Below are 20,254 nucleotides of genomic sequence, written 5' to 3'. Positions count from 1 at the left end.
ACCATGCCTCCTGCCTGTCCTCAGGCTGGGGGCTGCTGCTGTTTTCAAGCTCCTTCCTCCCCAGCTTCTTTCTCCTCTGTGACGTCTCCCTGTGTAAATTGGGGCTTGGACTATTGAAGCTGCTGGGGTGGCTCTATCTGTGTCTCACTCTCCTCCCCAACCCTACCTGCCACTGTCCTAGCTGGTGTCCCTGTCCCCTCCTCATTTCTTCCACTCTGGTGACTTATAGGAGCCCAAGTCAGCGTCTCATTTTGGTCTGAGGTGTGCAGAAACATTTTCCACCCCTGACTCTGTCCCTGTGCCCTGTGGACCATATAATATGGGCCAGTCTCTCCCTCTTCCCACAGCACAGCCAAGCCCGGCTTTTCTGCCCCTTCAGTAGAGCTCAGGCTCATGTATGGGGGCCGAGGTTTCCTGGATCCCTGCTCCATACTGGACCTAGATCTGAGCCCTTCTGTCCTTGCATGTGTTCATCTACTCCACTCTCACTTCCTAGCTGTGTCTGGGATGCCCCCTGGGTGGCATCCAAGGGACGTGCACCCTTGATTTGCATAAGTAGAACCAGGTGGCCCTCAGGAAGAGCTGTATGTGCCACTCCAAACCTCATTTCATTCCGAGCTCCCTCAGGCCCCACTTTTCATTGCTGAGGATTTAGGACCTTCCTGTGTTCTTTGGGTTTTTTTGGTGGAAATTGCGTTTTTCCTAACCTTGGCTTTGTTCCTTGAAGTTGCTGCTCTCTGTTCATAAGCATGCTGTCTTCTTTAACTCTACATGTTAATCTCTTAGAGACTTTTTACCTTTACATTCATTTACCTATCTAACAAAGCTCAAGAAGCCCTGACAGGCCTTGAACTCACTATATGGCCAAGGATGACTTTCAACTCCGGATCCTCCTGTCTCTACCTTCTGAGCAATGGGATCACAGGCTTGTGTTACCTCACAAGGTTTTCAGAGCACTGGAGCTCAAACCCAGGGCCCCATTCATGCTGAACAGGCACTAAACAAGCAGAGCTATATCCCCAGACCATGTTTTTGTTTGTTTCATTTTGAGAGAGGAATTCTCGTAGCCCAGGATGGCCTCAAACTTGCTAGGTAGCAAGATTGATCTTGACCTCCTCACTCAGCTCTTATTGCCTTGAGACATCACACATACCTCTGGGTCCCACCTCCTGAGTGCTGGGGTGGTGGATATGCCCCCCCTCACTCAGCTCTTATTGCCTTGAGACATCACACATACCTCTCTCTTTCTCCCTTTTTTTTTTTTTTGTATGTGGGGGAGGGGGAGAGGTCTATGTAGTCATGGTTGTTCTAGAACTCACTCTGTAGATCAGGCTGGCCTCAAACTCAGAGATATGTTTGCCTCTGCCCCTGAATACTGGAATTAAAGGAGTGTGCCACCACCACCCAGCTATCTTTTCCATCTTTACTGGGGCTATTGTTGGTTAAAATTTATAAGATTCCTTTTCACAATATTTTTGTTGTTGTTGTTGTCAGGATGTAGGAGTGGGTGCTATGTGTGTCTGACTTTAAATTGTTTTTCTTTTCTTCCTTTTTTGAGACAGGGTCTCACTCTGAAACTAGATTATTCTAAAACTTGTTTTGTTGCCCAGACTGGCCTTAAATGTCTGCCTCAGCCTCCTAATTATTAGAATCACAGGTGTGAGTGTTGCCTCCCCCACCTGTGAAACTAAGTATCTTATTAATGTCTCAAATCACAATACTCACCCTCCTGTCTTCTATGTAATTTCCCCTTCTATGTACACAAATCCTCCTGGAGGCATCCAGAAGCCTGGGTAGATAGAACCTGGGTTCTAGCTGGGTATGGTGGTGTCTGTATTTAATCCTAGCACTCAGGATGCTGAGGCAGGAGGATCTCTAACTTTGAGGCTAACTTGGTCTACAGACTGAGTTCAAGGACAGCTAGGGCTACACAGATAAACCCTGTTTCAAAACAGCTAACAAATAGCCTAGATTCTGTTCTTAGCACTCATGTGGCAACTCACAACTGTGTGTAACTGCAGTTACATCTGACCTCAGCACTCATGTGTGTAACTTCGGTTACATCTGACCCCCTTCTGGCTCCTGTGGGCTCTGCATACATGTGATGCACAAGCCTATACACCGGCAAAATACACATACACTTAAAATAAAGGTAAATAAATACTTTTATTATCGAGCAGGGGGTGATGACATGCACCTTTAATCCCAGCACTCAGAATGCAGAGGCAGGCGGATCTCAGTCTGAGGCAGCCTGATGTACACTGTGAGTTCCAGGACAGCCAGGGCTATACAGGGAAACCATGTCTTGAACTTCCCCCACCAAAAAAAGATCAATCATATTATCTGCAGACTTATTCCCACCTTTCCCATCCTGACACACAACTTCTTTTCCTGCCATTTTAACTTTCTACTTTATATTTTGAGATAGGGTTGTCCCATATGGCCCTGGCTGGCTTCAAACTCACAAAGATCTGCCTCCCAAGGGCTGGAATTAAAGGTAATTCACAACATCTGGCCCATTTTAAAACAATTTTGAGACAGGGTTTTGCTATGTAGTCCTGAATGGACTAGAACTCACTAGTTAGACCATGTAAATGACCCTTGAACTTGTAGCAATTCCTCTGCCTCAGCCTCGCAAGTGCTAGGATTATAGGTATATCACTGAACCTCATGCTTCTGGTCTCAGAGGGGCTTGTGGGTACGAACGAAGAAAGGGGATCCCTGGACTCACACACCCGCATGCTTTGGGTTACTGCCTTGTTCAGAGCATCTGACCTGAGAACTAGGGGACTTTATGTATAGTTATGTGTAGATTTATGACCTGTAATCCTGTTGCCTGAGAGACAGACAGGATTCCCAGCTAGCTAGACTAGCTGGAATCGGTGAACTTTAATTTATCAGGGGACTCTGCCTCAATATAAAAAAAAAAGCAGAGAGCAATTGAGGATGATACCTGGTGTCAATTTCAGACCTCTACACACATGTGCGCATGCATCCATACACATGCAGACACATACACATGGATGCCACGTACACACATGCACTAAGAAAATTGAGCTGAGCTGAGCATGATGGTGCATGTCTGGAATCATTGTACGCTGGAAGCTGAGGCAGGAGAATTGTGACTTCAAAGGAAACCTGATCTATATACCGAGGCACTGTCTAAAATAACTTCCTAAGATGTTGTGGAGGGCAGAGAATTCTCTGTTTCCACCAACAGTGTGGAAGGAATTCCTGCATCCTCTCCAGCAGGAATGAACCACATTCCAGGGAGAGGGGAACTCCAGTTCCACAGACTATATTCTCATGCCTGTGACACAGAAAAAGCTGGAACTCTCAGAAGGAAATAGGTGAAGGATGGCCGGGGGCTAGAGGTGGGTGAGTTTCACTGGGCAAATGGCTGGGGTGTGTGTGGATGGGATAGTTTTGTTGCTGAATCATAGTGACTTGACAAGATTGCTACAGTTCATCCATTTGCCAGAGGAAGTGCACTTGCGCTCATGGAGAGGACAGATCCAGCCACTCTCAATGGCTGCAAACTGGCTAAGTAAACAGCAGTGTTCCCCAACTAGTATGAAGATGGCTGAGTCATGCAGGAAGAATACAGAAGCGACTGAAGAACACAGAGAAATGGCTGAGACAATGGGCTGCTACCCTTAACAACCTGCTGATGTTTCTGTAAAATCTTGCTTGCACGTCTGCCCTATCTTGTGTTTTTAGAGTATAAAATGAAAATACAGACTGGACCTGGAATCAAAGCCTTTTGTGAGCTGCCCTGGCTTCAGGCAGGATCTCCTGTCTTCCACTCTCACTGGCATTGGAGTGCTTATTCCAGAAAGAGCCTCCTGTGTCTGGTATCCTACCCAGTGAGATCTCCTTCACTGGTCCAGAGAGGCTGCAGCTCCTGGGACCTCTCAGCCCACTGAAGGTCTCTCTAGAACTGGGAAGGGCACTCCCCTGAGGGGATTCCTGGGTCCCCTTCTGGTGGTTTAAAGGGACTGTAAGACCCAGGACTGGAGTGCGTTGGTGAAGACGAGACTAGGTTAGATGTCCAGACCAGATAAAGACCTGGGCATTAGGAGACACAATTAATAAAACAAACATTTTAAAAAATGTATCAGTTGTGGGCTTTTTGTTACTGTTGCTTTGTTTCTGGCTTTTTGTTTTTGAGACAGGTCTCTCAATGTAGGGTAACTTGTCTGGAATTTTCAGTAATCTTCCGAGAGTATAGACATGAGCCACCCACCATGCCTGACAATCATCACAAGTTGTCAGATTTGAAAAGTCTGCTTAATCTAAGAGAAAGGGGATTTCTGAGCCAGGAACGGTGGGGCACACCTGTGCTACACCAGAGGCGAAGTCAATGATGCTATGCTATGTTCTGACTATTGCTTTGCCATCACTTATAAAACATTTAACATTGTTCTGGTTTATCTTTCCTGACAGTTTCCACCACATCTGTCACTCATTTTATTTTGCAGTTTAAGCTCTTTTAAATGCTATTTATTTGTTTATTGGTCATGTCTACTCTACCAAAGCTGACCTCAAACTCCTCATGTAGTGGAGCATGACCTTAAATCTCTGATCCTCCTGCTCCTGCCTCCCTAGTGCTGGGATTGCAGGGTGTGCCACCACACCCAGTTTCTATGGTGCTGGGGATGGACTTTGTGCATGCTAAACAAACATTCTGCAAAGAACCAGGCCTACTGATTTGTATTTAAGACAGAGTCTCTGGATCTGATTAGGTTGGTCTTTGGCTCCTGGGCTCTAGCCATCCTCCTGCCTCAGCTGCCCATGTAGTTAGAACTGTAAGTGCCCCTTACTGCAACCATTATTTTTTAGCCATCAGTTTTATATGGAAATGATTGTGTTATTCACTTTTGACTCTGAAAAGGTTATTTATATGTATTTATTATTTATTATTTATTCACTTATTTTGTCGTGTGAGGGAGTGCCACAGGAGCATGTGGAGGACAGAGGACAACTTGCAGGAGTCAGTTTTCTCCTTCTGCCACGTGGGTTCTGGGCATCTGCAGGTGATCAGGGTTGGCAGCAAATATCTTTATCTTCTGAGCCATCTTGCTTCAAGTCTTATTTTTGCAACCACTATTTCTTCTGGGGCATCTGTATTTCTAGAATGTGTGTTCTCTGTGTGTATGTGGTTCTGTAGGAGGAGGCATCATTTGGGACTTGTGAGCCTGTGCCCTGGTGGACTTGATTAGTCTGTGTTGTTTTCCTTTGTCAAACTATGATTCACTAAAACTGGTTTTACTAAAACATGCCAGCCTGTGGCTTCAAGAAGGAAGGAGCTGAACCCCAGGGAAATGAGATGACAGCCAATCTTGTATGCCTCCCTCGTCATGCGCCACACAAAGCCTGAGATCACAGGTTCCCCTTGAGACCCAGGGGCAGGGAGGAAGCTTCTGGGCTCTTATGTGTCAGTCCTAGGGCATTTTGGGGGAAAACATGGATGAGAGAAAGTCCTTTTCCCCCAGTTCACTGTGAGTGAAAAACAATGGCTGCCCCTCCACAGTGGTTAAAGGCTGAGTTTTATATATATATATATATATATATATATATATATATATATATATATACTTTTTTTTTTTTGGTTTTTCAAGACAGGGTTTCTCTGTGTAGCTCTGTAGACCAGGCTGACCTCGAACTCACAGAGATCCATCCACCTGCCTCTGCCTCCCAAATGTTAGGATCAAGTGTGTGTGCCACCACCACTTGGCTCATTTCTTAAAATGTTAATTTATGTTATTTTATGTGCACAAGTGTTTTTCCCTGCACATTTGTGTGTGCACCACATGCATGGTGGTACTGTGGGGTAAGAAGAGGGCGTCCGATCTCCTGGAACTGGGGTTGTAGAGGGTTGTGGGCCACCATGTGGGTGCTGGGAACTCAACCCGGGTCCTCTGAAAGAGCAGCCAGTGGTTTTGGCCACTGAGCCATCTCTCTAGCTCCTGTTTTGTTTACTCCATCTCCCCCAAATCCCACTTCCCTCTACAGCTTTTTACTGGAGTTGAGGTTAGTGTGTTCTAGGTCACCGTAGAAAGTGAGGGCTGGCATGTGGTGGACCTTGGTCATCACTTGCCTCTAGAAAATTTGGTTGGTACCTGGCGTTGGTGGCACATGCCTTTAATACCAGCGCTCAGGAGGCAGAGGCAGGCAGATCTCTGTGAGTTTTAGATCAGCCTGGTCTACAGAGTGAGTTCCAGGACATGCTCCAAAACCCTGTCTCGAAAAACCAAAAGAGAAAAAAAAAAAGAAAGAAAGAAAATTTGGTTGGACCCTGGTCATGCTTGCCTTTTACATGGTCATCTGTTTGCTTTTGTTAAATAGCAGCAGGGACAATGGACCCCACAGCTACTGTGCTGTTTCCAGGGATTAACAATTGCTGTCTGCCCTGTATAGAAACCATGGTGACTCCTTATAGAAACTCCAGTCTTCTGAGACACTGAATTGTGGGCAACTTTTAGTATCACTTGTTTTACCAGGACAGTGGCTTTGGAGTGCCCACAGCAATGCCTGTCACCTCCCAACATCCCTGAACTGACCTTAGGGTCCAGGCCAGGGTTCGAGCCACAGGGATATCTCTACCATAGGCTCAGAGGGTGGTCAGCAGCTACACTGCTCTGGGCCACAAAGAGAACTCTACTGGACTCGGCAAGGTTCTCAGCACTTTTTAAACCCTTTTCTGGTGTGTGTGTGTGTGTGTGTGTGTGTGTGTGTGTGTGTGTGTGTGTGTAGTTTTACTCACTGAGCCGTCTTGATAGCCCAAGGTTCTCAGTTCTATTGTAGACGTCTAGTTCTGGAGCATTCCACCTTCTTGCAGCTTCTCTCACTTGACACTTCACGGCACAGTTTACTGGGAAGGAAGAAAGGATGGGGGCGGGGGAATGATGCTGAGCGATGATGGCAGTGAACACTGGTGTCTCCTCCATGACTGGCACCATGTGAGATTCACCATAGCATAGAATCCCAATTGTAGTGATAGACTAGATGATGACCATCACCAACCCTGGCTTTGTAAAGACATTAATAACAAAAGTTAGGGACTAGAAGCTGAAAAGGGGGTTTCTTCTTCTTCTTGTTGAGACGGGGTTTCTCTTTTTGGTTCTGGCTGTCCTGGAGGTGGTTTTTTGTTGTTGGTGTTTGTTTTTTTTCCTTTTTTCCAGTTGAGGAAACATGACTTTATATGAAGAGGTCAATGTGGTTACTATAATCACATCTTCAAAATAGAGGAACAGAAAGTAGTGTGTACTCCCTAGGGGAGAGTGGCAAAAGGGGTGGAGACCTTCTCATTTATGAAACCAATCAGTAGAGACTGCTCCAAGCTGACAGGTTAGAAGTAAATAAAGAGTAAATCACTTTCCAACAAACAGAAACGAAGAGTAAACGACTGGAAACCCAGATCTAAGAGTTAAAGTGTTTGCCACCAGGGGGCGCAGGCGTACAGAGGCTGAGACAGAGGGCTGCTTCGTTTCACCTGCTTTCCTGATATCTATATTTTTAAAGAATGTTAGTATTTTACCAACATGTTTCTATTTTTTGAGTCTTGCATCTTTCAGGCTCTCATGGCTACAACTGCAAGTGACAAATGAAAGTCTAGATCCCCAAAATGCTTTCCTGCGTTCTGCCCAGGAGGGGGGCGTGAGCACTCCGTGTCACTCTGTCCCTCCCACAGCTTGTCCCTTGCAGGGCTTCATCCTGCTTTTTCTGAGTCGTGCCTTTTTTGTCAACTACATAAATGTGAGTCAAATTTTGCCCTAGTTTTGCGAGCCATTTCAGCAAATTAATGAGCCTGCCGAGGAGTTCACTGTCCCCTCCCCCCACGCCTACAGTTTTGTAGTAAATTTGTCAGGGTACAGGAGGTCTAAGCTTGCTTCTTAATCCCACTACTGGGGAAAAGACAGGCAGATGGATCTCTTTTAGTTTGAGGCCAGCTTGATCTACATAGTGACTTCTAAGTCAGCCAGGGCCACATAATGAGACTCTGTAAATAAATAAACAAACAAACAAACAAATAAATAAATACAGGAGGCACAAGGAGACTAAGTCCAACAGCTGAGTGTTGGAATGGAGTTGAACTGTGTGCCTAGCTAGTGTTGGCCATCTGGTAGTGAAAATGGAAACCATGATAAGTGAGATCCCTCAGATCTGGTGCCAAACACCCCTTCGCTGACCCAGGGTGGAAAGGCAGAAGACCCACTTTCTGTCTTGCCACTGATTCATCAGTCTGTCGGAGAGCATTTGCCTAGTGTGCGTGAGGCTCTGAGCTCCACCGATAGTGTCATATTTTTTAGAAAATAAAAGGAGGAAAAAGAAGGGGGAGGGAGATGGAGGCTCTGAGCTCCACCGATAGTGTCATATTTTTTAGAAAATAAAAGGAGGAAAAAGAAGGGGGAGGGAGACGGACAGAAATGGAGAAAAAGCAAGGGAAGGGAGGCTAGAGCTGGGGATATGGCAGGTAAGAAAGCAGGCACTGGCTTGCGTACATGACACAAAATACTTAAAATACTCAACACAGTGCCTGGCATACAATACATCGTCTGAAAATGACTAAAGACAAATGCTGTGAATTAAAGGTCTCATCAGAATCATTCGCTTCTGTGCCATTTTGGCTTCTTAAAAATTCAGAGTATTTGTCATTATAGCATTTTCCTATACTCATGGCTTACCTAGTATTCACCCTAATATTTTATTTATTACTATTATTATTATTATTTTGGTTTTTCTCTTTGTGGCCCTGGCTGTTCTGGAACTCACTCTGTAGAGCAGGGTGGCCTTGAACTCACAGAGGTCCACCTTTCTGCCTCCCAAGTGCTGGGATTAAAGTTGTGTGCCACTGCCACCTGGCTCTTACTCTAATATTTTGTTTGCTTGGTTTTGTATATGTGTGTGCACTTTTCTTCTTTGTTTGTTTGTTTGTCTCATGTAATCCAAGTTGACCTTGAACTCTGTATATAGCCTAAGATGACCTCAAACTCACGATCTTCTTGCATTGACCTGTCTACTGCTAATATTATAAGCAAATGTCACTGTGCTGGGCTTGCCAGCCCTTTTATTTTTAAGAAGTAGAACCTCACAAATCAAAACCAAAGAAGCTTACAAAAAGTTTGCTCTTCAGAAGCTGAGAAAATCCCTCCTAAACTTTTCTAATTCTTGTGTGTGTGTGCCTATGTGTGTGTGTGTGTTATATGCACAAATACACGTCCATGTGAGTGCATAGACTTGTGTGTGGAGGCAGAGGGTTTATGCAGGGCACTTCTTCTGTTGTTTTCCATTGATTGATTGATTGATTGATTGGTTGATTGATTGATTTATGAGGCAGAACTTTCCATGAACCTGGAACTTACAGATTCAATGCCAGGTGACCTTCAAGCCCCAGGGATCCTCCAGGCCCTGCCTTCCCAGCACTGGGATGACAGGTGTATGCCCTATGGCTGACATTTTACATGGGTACTGGTGTTGTAGAATAATATTCTAACCAGGCAAAAACCTGTTACATTTGTTTATGCTTTGGCATGTTACTTTAACTATGTGAAGGTGTGTTGCATTTGTTTCTACTGCCTTTGTTAACAATGTAAAGATATGTTACATTTGTTTGTGTCCCGTTTGTTTAATTGTGTAAAGATGTGTTGTATTTGTTTCACCTTGCCTGCCTAAAGCACCTGACTGGTCTAATAAAAAGTTGAACAGCCAATAGCAAGGCAGGAGAGGGATAGGCAGAGCTGACAGCAGAGAGAATAAGTAGGAGAAATCTAGGCTAGAGACAGAAGGAGAGAATGAAAGAGAAAGAGAGGGACACGCCCGAGGCCAGAAGCGAGGCAGCCTCCAGTCAAACATGGAGACAGCAGGAAAGTAAGATATATAGAAAGAAAGAAATGTAAAAGGCCCCTAGGCAAAATGTAGATGAAATGAAACAGGTTAAGTTATAAGAGTTAGTGGTAGTGGAACAAGCAAAAGATAAGCTGAGCATTCATCACAAATAAGAAGTCTCCCTGACCAGGCCGTGGTGCACACACCTTTAATGCCAGCACTCAGGAGGCAGAGGCAGGTGGATCTCTGTGAGTTAGAGGCCAGCCTGGTCTACAGAGCAAGTGCCAAGATAGGCTCCAAAGCTACACAGGGAAACCCTGTCTCGAAAAACAAAAAATAAAAGAAGAAGAAGGAGAGGAAGAGGAAGAGGAGGAGGAGGAGGAGGAGGAAGAGGAAGAGGAGGAAGGAGGAGGAGGAGGAGGAGGAGGAGGTCTCCCTGTCATGAGACTCAGTATCCACTCAGACTCAGGTCCTTGTGTTTAAGCTTTTGTGTCTCTCAGCCTATGCACTTTGCATCTCTTTATGTAAGTTCCTTTTCTGAATTTGTTAACAAGGAAAACTGTATAACTAGTCTAGCTGGTAGTCAGCTATTTCTGCCATTTCTTGCATCATTTGGAAGTTGTTTGCTTACACGTCCTACTTACTCAGGTAATACTATTTCCTTCTCAGGCAGGTCTTTGATGGGACTGAAGACCAGATAGTCACAGTTACTATTCTCTCATATCTTAACTAAGAGCATATCAGGTACTAGATTCAGTCTTCAGGGTAGGACAGTTATTGGAGTAATCTCTATAATTTGCTGTTTGCCTATGATCTATGCACTTAGTATGTGTTTTTTACTTGATGTTCTTGTTGGTGGTTTACTTGACATTTTTGTTTATGTTATTGCCCTTTCTTTTTCCTCCTGGACAATACTTGATAATTGTTCTTTTTTGGGGGGGGCGGTACGAGACAGGGTTTCTCTGTATTGCTTTGGAGCCTATCCTGGAACTCGCTCTGTAGACCAGGCTGGAACTCACAGAGATCCCCCTGCCTCTGCTTGTTGAGTGCTGGGATTAAAGGCGTGCGCCATCAATGTCCGGCTGATAATCGTTCTTATTGTACATAGTTTTGTATTAGGTTTATAGCCTTCTTATTCAGACAAAAAGAGGAAGTGTAGTGGGTATTCACTCTGCCCATGACCTTAAGCTTCTCATTGGCCTGACCTCTTAAAAAGACAGGGGGAGGGGTGTCGCATCTGCTGCGCGGCCTGTGTCCGAGAACATGTGGAGGGTGTTGGGGATTGACAACACAGAGACTCGTTCAAGGATATAAAGAAAACTTTAAATTCAAAAAGGTTCAAGAAAACTTCCTAAGAAAGGCTCCCTCCAGAAAAGCTTCTGCTCTCTCCTCTACCCTGGCTGGTTCTGCTCTGACACCAAAAACTGATCTGGGCGTGTCAGAAGAGGCGGTTAGTCTTTAGACAAGGTCGAGGTCAGGGCGGTTTCTGTGGGCAGGCCTTTTCCAGGAACTTATTGCCCCCGGGAATTGTATTGTTTTTAGTAAACATGTTTTTAGTAAACATTGTCTTACAGCTGCCTACTCCCAGGCAGAAGGGGAAGTGGGTCTCTGCTCAAGGTCTGGTGTTCCCACAGAGGGGCTCTTGTTCTCTTGGGTGGTGAAGACCAGGTCAGGCAGCATGAAGTCATCAATTCCCAGCTCTCCAAGAACTCTGCAACTGGATTCACCATATCCTGGATTAGTGAGTTTTTCATATTTTAGTAAATCCTTGATACCCCTTAAACAGACACATGTAGATTTCTCACTACAGAGGTGTCTTCTGAACGTCCCCTTCTGAGGAGGCAGGTTCTAGGGCTTACAGGCCAGAGATAAAGTGTTCCACATGCCTGTTTTCCCCATCTATGAGGAGTTCAAGGCCAACCTGGGCTGTATAGGTAGATCCTGTATCAACACTTGTCAACAAACAGCCTGACCCTATGGCATGGTGTGGAAATTCTGACTTGCAGTTGACAATGACAATAATCACCATGCAGAACACAAAAAGAGGCACCAGTGTCATTAAGAAGCAATGTTTTCTCCCTCTTGTGGCTGTTCATAGTCCACTCATTATTTAAGGGATCAAGGGAAGCAGGTAGGGGATACCAAGCCACAAGCAGGTTTTTCAGTGACTTTCTGTCTGTCTGCTCCTGGGGGGTCCCTGACTTTGTAAAGTCACAATATAAGATCTACAATCTTGACTCAGTAACCCAGTACTTTCCTTGCATTGTAAGACTCTGGGTTCCATCACCAGCACACGAGTGCACACACATATGTACACACACACACACACACACACACACACACACACGCACACTTCCTTCAGCTATGATGGATTTACCTTCTTCTCCTTCTCCTTCTTCTTTTCTTCTTCCCCCTCATTTTCCTCCTCCTCCTTCCCTTCCTCCTCTTCCTCCTTCTTCTTTAAATAGGCCAGTGAACTTCAGGGACCCACGACCCATGATTGCTGGGAATTCAAGCACATGGCTGCTACACTAAGCTTTTTTTTGTTTTGTTTTGTTTTTGTTTTACAAGACAGGGTTTCTCTGTATTGTTTTGGAGGCTGTCAGTCCAGCCCAGCCTCGAATTCACAGAGATCCGCCTGCCTCTGCTTCCCGAGTGCTGGGATTAAAGGCGTGCGCCACCAACGCCCGGCTACACTAAGCTTTTATATGGGTTCTGGGAATGGAACTCAGGTCCTCGCCCGTTTATTTATTTTGTTTATTCAAAACAGTATTTCTCTGTGTTGCACTAGCTGTCCTGGAGCTCATTCTGTAGACCAGGATGGCCTCCAAACTCACAGAAATCTGCCTGCTTCTGCTTCTGGAGTTCTGGAATTAAAGGTGTGCTCCACCACCGCCAGGCAAAGGTTATACTTTCAAAGGGAAGTGTTTGCCACCAACCAGAAGGGTGCAGTGAAGCTAGCATCTCAAGCCTGGAACCAAGAACCTAAAGCCTCTCCTAGCCTGTTCTCACGACGAAGAGAGGAGGAGAGAGGAGAGATGAATATTTAAGTGACCAGAATGAAGCCCCACCCACCTCAGAGGAGGTGGCTTCTGCTGCTGAGGAGGGTGAAGTGAGGGACTCAGCTGGCGGTGGGGGTGCTCCTGTCCTCTGACCAACTTTGTCAACAAAGTGGGGTAGTCTGTCAGAGATGACTCAGATTGGCCCATTCTGTTCCTTGGGAGCTAACCTCTGCACCCATCTCTACAGTCAGAGCTGGGGCTCTGTGATTGGCTAGCCTCGGGTCACATGTTAATCTTGCATCTAGAGAGCAAGGTCTGGCAAAGGAGATACTGTGGAGCAGGGAGGAAGAGGTGCCCAGGCATTGCCAGGTCGGAACTGGGCAGGCATCCCAAATGTGTATGCAACTGTTGCCTTGGCCGAGTTTATGAGCCGAAGGTCGTGGTCGCCCTATTTTTGGAACAGCAGGAAAAAGCAACTGCTTCTAACTTGCATAATGGTAACTTTCCACAAAAACAACAGAGGCAGATCTGTGGGAAGGCCTCAACCTCCTGCACCTGAACATTGGAGAGGCTACTACCTCAGATGGTTGCCATACTTTTAAGGTTAAAGTAGTCCCAGGGGCAAAAGTCTTCCTGTCATTTTCTCTCCTGCTTGACAAGAAGCAGAGTCAGGACAGAAAATAAATTAAATGGAAACAACAAGACTTGTGCCCATGGATCCAGGACTACATCTCTGTCTTGTGGCAGAAAATAACCACACAGGCATTTGAAGCAGAGCTCCTCCCTTCGGCCTCTGTCCAAAACTGACAGGGGAGTGTTCAGAGTTCAGGGGTGGGGGCGGACATGTTGCCAAACGGAGAAGCACTAGACAGTTGGGGGATTGGGGTGTCCACGGGTAGTGTGAGAAGAGACTTGCGGCTGGAGCGCACCCCGACATCGTCCCCCAGGTTTTTAGAACTAATTGGCGTGCAGCCTTCCTAACCCAGAAGCAAACACCCAGGCTGTCAGAGTTTGGACATGACCTGAAATTTCTACTACTTGACTTCAGCCTGAGTACTTAATATGTAACTACCCGGCATGTTTTAAATATCCACTGCACTTGTCCAGAGAACATGCATAAGCAGTTTCTGGGGTTGTTTGGAGAAGAATGCAGGCTTAGTATCCACCTGCCTGGGTGCCAATTCCATCTCTGGCCTCAGTGTGAGAGAGAACACTCCCAGAGAGGGTCAGCTACATTTCCAAGGGCCCACACATAGGTAAGAGCAGCCGGAGAGTCTTCAGGTCAAGCTGGGGGCAAACAGCAGTTGCTGTAGAAGCAACACTGGGAGAGATGGTGGAAACTTCCCATAGATTTCCTGCCTTTATGATGTAGCTGATGAGTGCAACCCAGGGCTAAGTTCTGACCCCAGGACTGAACCCTCATCCCTGCCTGAGCTAAACCCTGACCCCAGGTCTGAACTCTAATCCCTGGACTAGACCCTGATCCCTGAGCTGGATCCTGATTCCAGTCCTAAGAGCTGCTCTTAATGGTGAGTCCTGACCCCTCGGTTAGACATATTCCCTGATCTCAAGTTGGAGACTTGATCCTTAGGCTGAGCCCTGCACCCTCTCATTTCCCCGCCCTCTCAATGGTGGAAGGGCTACAAAAGGGCAAACCTTTTGGTAGAATGAGGTCAGTCCTCTTGGATCTACCCTTTCTGCTCCATCCCAAGCAGCAGCTGGCCAGTGCTTTTCACTTGTGTGCGAACGTTTGTTTCACCTCCCCAACTAGAGCACAGATCCAGCCACCTGTCTCCAAATGGTCCTACTTTCAAACCAGCTGGGAGCCCTTACCTTGGGACCTTTGCATTGGAGACCTGCTCATTGCCTGTACATGGGACAGAAGCATCCAACTGTCCCCAGAGAGCACATGTGACACAACCAGATATGTGTGTCACTCCTGAGGGTGTCTGCCCAGAACCAGTTCACCAAATGGGACAGCAACTAGCTGATACTCTTAGGGCTATTATTATCTTTTTCTTGGATGAAGGGACTCTGGGGCTGAATTGAAGGTCAGATACCCCCAATAGGGAACCCTCCAGTGGTATCTGGGGGTTTAGAGCCCTAAAGGCCTTCTTCCCTGGCAGCTCTGGGCCTGATATTGTTGCAAGGGTGGACTAGGTATCAACCCTGCAGAGGGTCCCCAGTGCCCTCATCCCCTACCCCTAAAGACCACAAAACAGCTTCCTGCTATTGTCTTCCTCCCTTCCTCTATCCCTTCCTTCCTTTTTTTTTTTTTTAAGTTTTTCAAGCCAGGATTTCTCTGTGTAGCCCTGAATGTCCTATTACTCACTCTGTAGAACATCGTACTCAGAGATCTATCTGCCTCTGTATCCTGAGTGCTGGGATTAAAGGATGTTGTGTGCCACCACCGCCCGGCTCCTGCCCTTGTTTTTATTGGTCCACGTGGAGGGGTTGGGGTAGCAGGTGGACTCATATCTTTAGGCGAGAAGAAATGGGGCGGTTCACGTGCTCAGGGGAGTCCAGGAAGGCTTTGAGCTTGGGTCGGGCTCTGAGGCGTGCCACATAGGCTGAGAGCAAGGGGAAGTCATTCAAGTAACCAGGGAACAGACGCTCCTGGTTCAGAAGCAGGTCTAGCAGTCGGTAGTCCGCAAAGGAGATCTATGGGAGGGAGAGAAACTCCACGGAGCCAAACACTGGATCAGGGAACTGGGCCTCAGTTCTGAGAAAAGAAGGCCTGACCCAGTGCTCACCTGGCCACCCACAATGAAGGACTGGCCACTCTTGTTCTGGGCCAGCAGAGTCTCAAATGGCTTCAGGTGTCCTGGAAGTTCCTTCAGATACTGGGCCTTGCCCTCCTCCTGTGGACAGACGTGACCCCAGCTGGGCATGTGCAGCCAGACTGACAAAAGTGAGCTCCCTTTCCTGACCACCCTGCCTTGCACAAGCCTGCAGTCCCTCCATACATAGTTTCGGAACAACTGCTGGCCCAGGTGCCTGATGAAGTCTTCCAGTCCATCGTTCACCATGTCCACAAGTGCAGCCTCCTGCTGGTCTTTGCCATAGAGCCCTGGGTCAGGAAGCAGGTAGCAGACTCAGGTTCTGTGCTAGCCCTGAAATACTTACTCAGACCTCAGCATGGGCCCTACTTTGCTTTGGAGATCTTCCCTGTCCTGCCTACCTCAGCCACACCACTCTTACAAGGGAAGAGTCTACCAGCCCCCAGGGCCACAACTAACTGAAGCGCAAGCCTGTTTCCTGGGCCACACCTGTCACTGGATCTGTCTCACCAAGGGAAGTCAAAAGCCCTGGTTTGTCCCTCCCCTAGAACAAGCCGTCTGGGGACCTAGACTGTGGTGCGAAGGCTGCTATCCATACACCGTGAGAGGCACAGGCCGATGAGAAGGCGGCAGGCCCACCCCAAGGCCTTGGTCTGCTCTCTAGGTCCTGCAGAAGTGGAGTTGGCCTGAGCTGCTCCTACTACCCGTCTATCCCGGGTCACTATGTCCTTATGGAACTCCAGGCACCCCTTTCCTAACCAGGCCCACAGAGAATAGTTGCCTCCGCCACCTTCCTGCTATTATTCCAACAGGCTGAGGCCTCGTCTCTGTGACTATGGGTTTCCCTGACTGGGGTATGGCCAGGTTAGAAAGAAATGGGCAGTAAGGGAAGTCTCTAGCCCCACGACATTGTCACACATGGAACCTGGTAGCTTCTTATGAGATGTCATCTAGGAAAAATGATACAAGTTTAGTGGAAACTCAGCCCCCACTGTGCACAGACAGCCCAGCACCACATCTGGGAGCCTTCTGGAACCTTGGCCTGCAGCCTTCCTCTAAAATAACCTGCTTGCCCTCAATCCAGGTGAGAATTGGTTGCTGCAGGACATCTGCCAGGTGTCTTTCAGAGCTGCATTTCAGGACTCACCGAAGGAGCGGCCCAGGTGCCGCAGGATGGCATTCGATTGGTACAGGATGAGGTCTCCATCCTGGAACTTGGGGAGTTGCCCAAACAGCTGGGAGAAGACAGCTCTGTAAGGGGTGCTCAATTGGCTGCCCCCAACCCTAGTCACTGCACCCTAAGGCTGCGCCCCAGGGCCATCTCCACTTTAGTGTAGTCACTCACACAGGAAGCCTTGAGTGTACCCTGCCCCCAGGCATCCAAGGTCACCGCCTCCTCCTTCCAGCTCTGGCCCTGGTCAGCTAGCAGCATGCGCATAACCTCGCAGCGCCCTGTACAGGGTACGGGACAGGGATTGGGAACAACGAAGAAACCTGGGAGAGTTTGGAAGAATGGAAAGCTGGCAAGAGCCCCGAACTAACGCGCTGCGAGGGGAGACATACAGTAGAGGCCACGCCCTGCCAATACCGTGGGGAGCAGGGACGCAGCTCCACAACGGCCCAGGAAAGGAAGAGTAACACAGTGCAGCTGCCTAAGGAGCCTGGGAGGGCGGTTCTGGTCGCACCAACCACAACTGTAGTCCCGCCCCAACACGGCCTTTGCCACGCCCCTCTGACTCTTGATTCTTGGGGTGACGAATCCAGCTTGGGGACCCCTCCTCAATTCGGGGTACCCCAACAGTGTGTATATGTGTGTGCTGTGTATGTATGTGTATGTGGTATGTGTGATGTGTGTATGGTTTGTGGTATGTGTGTACGTGTGGTGTATGAGTGTGTATGTAGTTCAGATGACAACCTTGAGTGTCGTTTCTACCATTACCTCTTCTGAGCAGGAGAACAGGTCTCTCACTGGGCTGCAGCAGGGTAGGTGGGTTGACCAGTAAGCCCCAAAGACCATCCTTTCTCCATTATATGTTCTGCCTTTTGTTGTTGTGTGTTTGTTTTAATGTGGGCCCTAGGGGTTCAAGTCAAGTTCTTGTGTTTGCAAGGCAAGCAGCTGACAGACTGAGCATCTCCCAAGCCTGGGAAGCTGACTGTTTGAGCTCAAACCTCAGCAGCCCAGAGGAATTTGCAGACAAACTCAACTTCATTCATTTCCTGCCTTGTGTTTCTTTTACTGGTTCCCCTCTGGATGCTGACAGCGGCTTTTTTACTTCTCGCCCTTCTCTGCACTTGAGTTTCTGCCTGTGGGAGATGCTGGTCAGTGGAACTGCAAGCCTTTTCTGCCATGTTTCTCCCATGACTTAATGTTTTTTTTGTTTGTTGGTTTGTTTTTCTAACGCAGGATTTCTCTATGTAGCTTTGGAGGCTGTCCTGGAACTCACTCTGTAGACCAGGTTGGTCTCAAATTTACAGAGATCTGCCTGCCTCTGCCTCCTGAGTGCTGGGATTAAAGGTGTGTGCCACCACTGCCCTCTGATTTATTGCTTTTTGTAGTTTTTGAGATGTGTTTTCATCTATTTATTTTGAGGGTCTAACTATGTAGCCCTGGCTTGTTTTCCCACAAAACTCAGCAAGGCTGAGGGAAAACATTCTGTGTCTCCAGTGTGGAGTCCCCAAGGCAGTCCCTGAACATGTGTGTCCTATGCCCTTCCCACACAGGCCAGATTTGAGGACTGAGATGAACAGAAAAGAGCACATAGGAGAGTTCGGGCCTGCTGGCATGCCCAAGACTCTAGCCAGTTCCCCTCAGGGTCCCTTGATGGAGGCTCTCAGTGGGTCAGAGCTGCTGGGAAAGTGCAGGTGCAGAACAATCCACCTAGGACTTGAAGGGACCAAAATTATCCCAGTCAGGAGAACCCCAGCAGCCAAGGCTCATGCTTGGGAATCACTCCCCTCCCTTGAGCCCTCAGCTTTGTGAAGCTGGGAGCAAGTGGAGGAGGTGGTGCCAGAGCTGGGCTCTCATCCCTGGCTCACAGCTGGAGGAACATCTGCCCAGCATGGAGCAGCTTACTAAGAGCTTTCATAGAAATGATCTCATTTCATCTCCCATGCAACCCTGGGAAGAAGTTAAGGAGGAAAGGAAGGAGGCAGGGAGGGAGGAGGATGGAGGGAGGGAGGGAAGGATCACCCTAGGGCCTTCTCCTGTGGGCTCCAGAAGTATATCCTTGACAGTTTAATCAGCTAACCAACTCCCTGTCCATCCCCAACCTCCAGACTGTGTCTCAATGCATACCTGTTTCTAGGTCTATTTAAAGGCATATACAGCATTGATTTATGTAAAATTTATTCTTATATGATGGATGGTCTGTGGGTTTTAATATATTCACCATTGAGCAATTGTCAGCACTGTCCAAGTCCAGAACCTTGTCATTAAGCCCCCAAAGAAACCCTATGCCTGTTAGCAGTGACTCTGCATCACCAGGGTACTGAGGGTTCGCTTTTCTGATGAGCCCTGTGAAAAGACTCAGACAGGATTTATCTCTGTCTTTCTGACTCCTTTCACTTACCACAGCTTTTCCCAAAATTCATCCACATTTGGGTATGTGTCAATACTTTCAACTATTTATGACTGAGAAATACTCCATTTTATGAGGCTGGAGATATAGGTGCGTTGGTGGACTGACATGCACAAAGCTGGCCTGAACTCAGTCCCCAGCACCATATAAACCAGGTATGATGGCTCCTACCTGTAATCCTAGCATTCTAGAGGTGGAGGTGGAAGGTTCACAAGTTCAAGGTCATCCTCCACTACATAGAGAATTCAGGGGCAGCCTGGGTTTCATGAGAGTCAGCTTCAAAAACCAAAAAAAAAAAAAAAAGTCATCCCCATACACTGGTAAAAAATACATGTGTCTTTTTTTTTCAAGACAGACTTTCTCTGAGTAGCCCTGACTGTCCTGGAACTTGCTCTGTAAACCAGGCTTTCCTCAAACTCACAGAGATCCACCTGCCTCTACCTCCCGAGTGCTGGAATTAAAGATGTGTGCCACCACTGAACAGCTTCGTTTTTGAAGGGTTTGCTTTTCTGATGAGCCCTGTGAAAAAACTCAGTATTTATCTTTGTCTTTTCTTTCTTTCTTTTCCCTTATACTTGCTTTTCTTTTTTGTCTTTCAAGACAGGGTTTCTCTGTGTAGCTCTGACTGTCCTGGAACTCTATAGATCAGGCTGGCCTTAAAGTCACCGAGATCCACCTGCCTCAGCCTCCTGAGTGCTAGATTAAAGGTATGTACCACCACCACCTAGCACTCATTCTCTTGAGTATGTACCTATGAGCTGGCTTTTGGGGTCATCTGGCCACTTTTTCTAAGGGACACTGACTCCTCAGGCAGTGCTCACACCATTGAGTAGTGCACCATCAAGCTAGGGCATTCCAGCTTCACTGACCGCTTGACATTGCCAAGTTCTGGGCTCAGCTTGTGGGGGACACAGTAGAGAGGGTGTTATCTTTGTCACCAGAGGTGTTGTAGTTGAAGCCAGGAGGATGACAGTCACATCTTCAGTCATGTGTTGATTAGTGTCAGTGACTGGGGAAAACCATTGGGCTATGGTTTCCACCCTAAACCATGATTTATAAACAACAA

The 20,254-nt window shown here is 47.3% G+C and overlaps 1 protein-coding gene across 2 annotated transcripts; it reads right to left on the bottom strand.

Moving 5' to 3' along the window:
* Positions 1 to 15,302: 15,302 nt before the first annotated feature.
* LOC101840758 (glutathione S-transferase P 2-like) lies at positions 15,303 to 17,057 on the bottom strand. Of its 2 annotated transcripts, none has more exons than XM_013112586.3 (5): positions 16,956 to 17,057; positions 16,758 to 16,845; positions 15,797 to 15,900; positions 15,584 to 15,691; positions 15,303 to 15,491 (listed from the first exon to the last, which is right to left on the bottom strand). In XM_013112586.3, the coding sequence occupies exons 1-5, from the start codon at positions 17,046 to 17,048 to the stop codon at positions 15,303 to 15,305; spliced, it is 582 nt and encodes a 193-aa protein (XP_012968040.3). In that variant the 5' UTR covers positions 17,049 to 17,057. The 2 variants fall into 2 exon arrangements, with proteins under 2 accessions (XP_012968040.3, XP_040588722.1); XM_040732788.1 differs by having other exon boundaries at positions 15,584 to 15,713; positions 15,813 to 15,900.
* Between the last annotated feature and the right edge of the window lie 3,197 nt (positions 17,058 to 20,254).

The sequence above is a fragment of the Mesocricetus auratus genome, unplaced genomic scaffold (assembly GCF_017639785.1).
Source record: "Mesocricetus auratus isolate SY011 unplaced genomic scaffold, BCM_Maur_2.0 Super-Scaffold_4256, whole genome shotgun sequence".
Taxonomy (NCBI): domain Eukaryota; kingdom Metazoa; phylum Chordata; class Mammalia; order Rodentia; family Cricetidae; genus Mesocricetus; species Mesocricetus auratus.
The sequence above is the reverse complement of the archived record's forward strand: the minus strand, read 5'-3'. Positions and strand labels throughout refer to the sequence as shown.

What these genes read in the sequence shown, in the direction of transcription:
- LOC101840758 (XM_040732788.1), bottom strand. Translation starts at nt 17,048, where the DNA reads ATGCGCATGCTGCTAGCTGACCAGGGCCAGAGCTGGAAGGAGGAGGCG. An exon ending in GTACACTCAAGGCTTCCTGT is followed by an intron (nt 16,846 to 16,955) that starts GTGAGTGACTAC and finishes GTCTTCTCCCAG; the next exon opens with CTGTTTGGGCAACTCCCCAA. An exon ending in GCACCTGGGCCGCTCCTTCG is followed by an intron (nt 15,901 to 16,757) that starts GTGAGTCCTGAA and finishes TTCCTGACCCAG; the next exon opens with GGCTCTATGGCAAAGACCAG.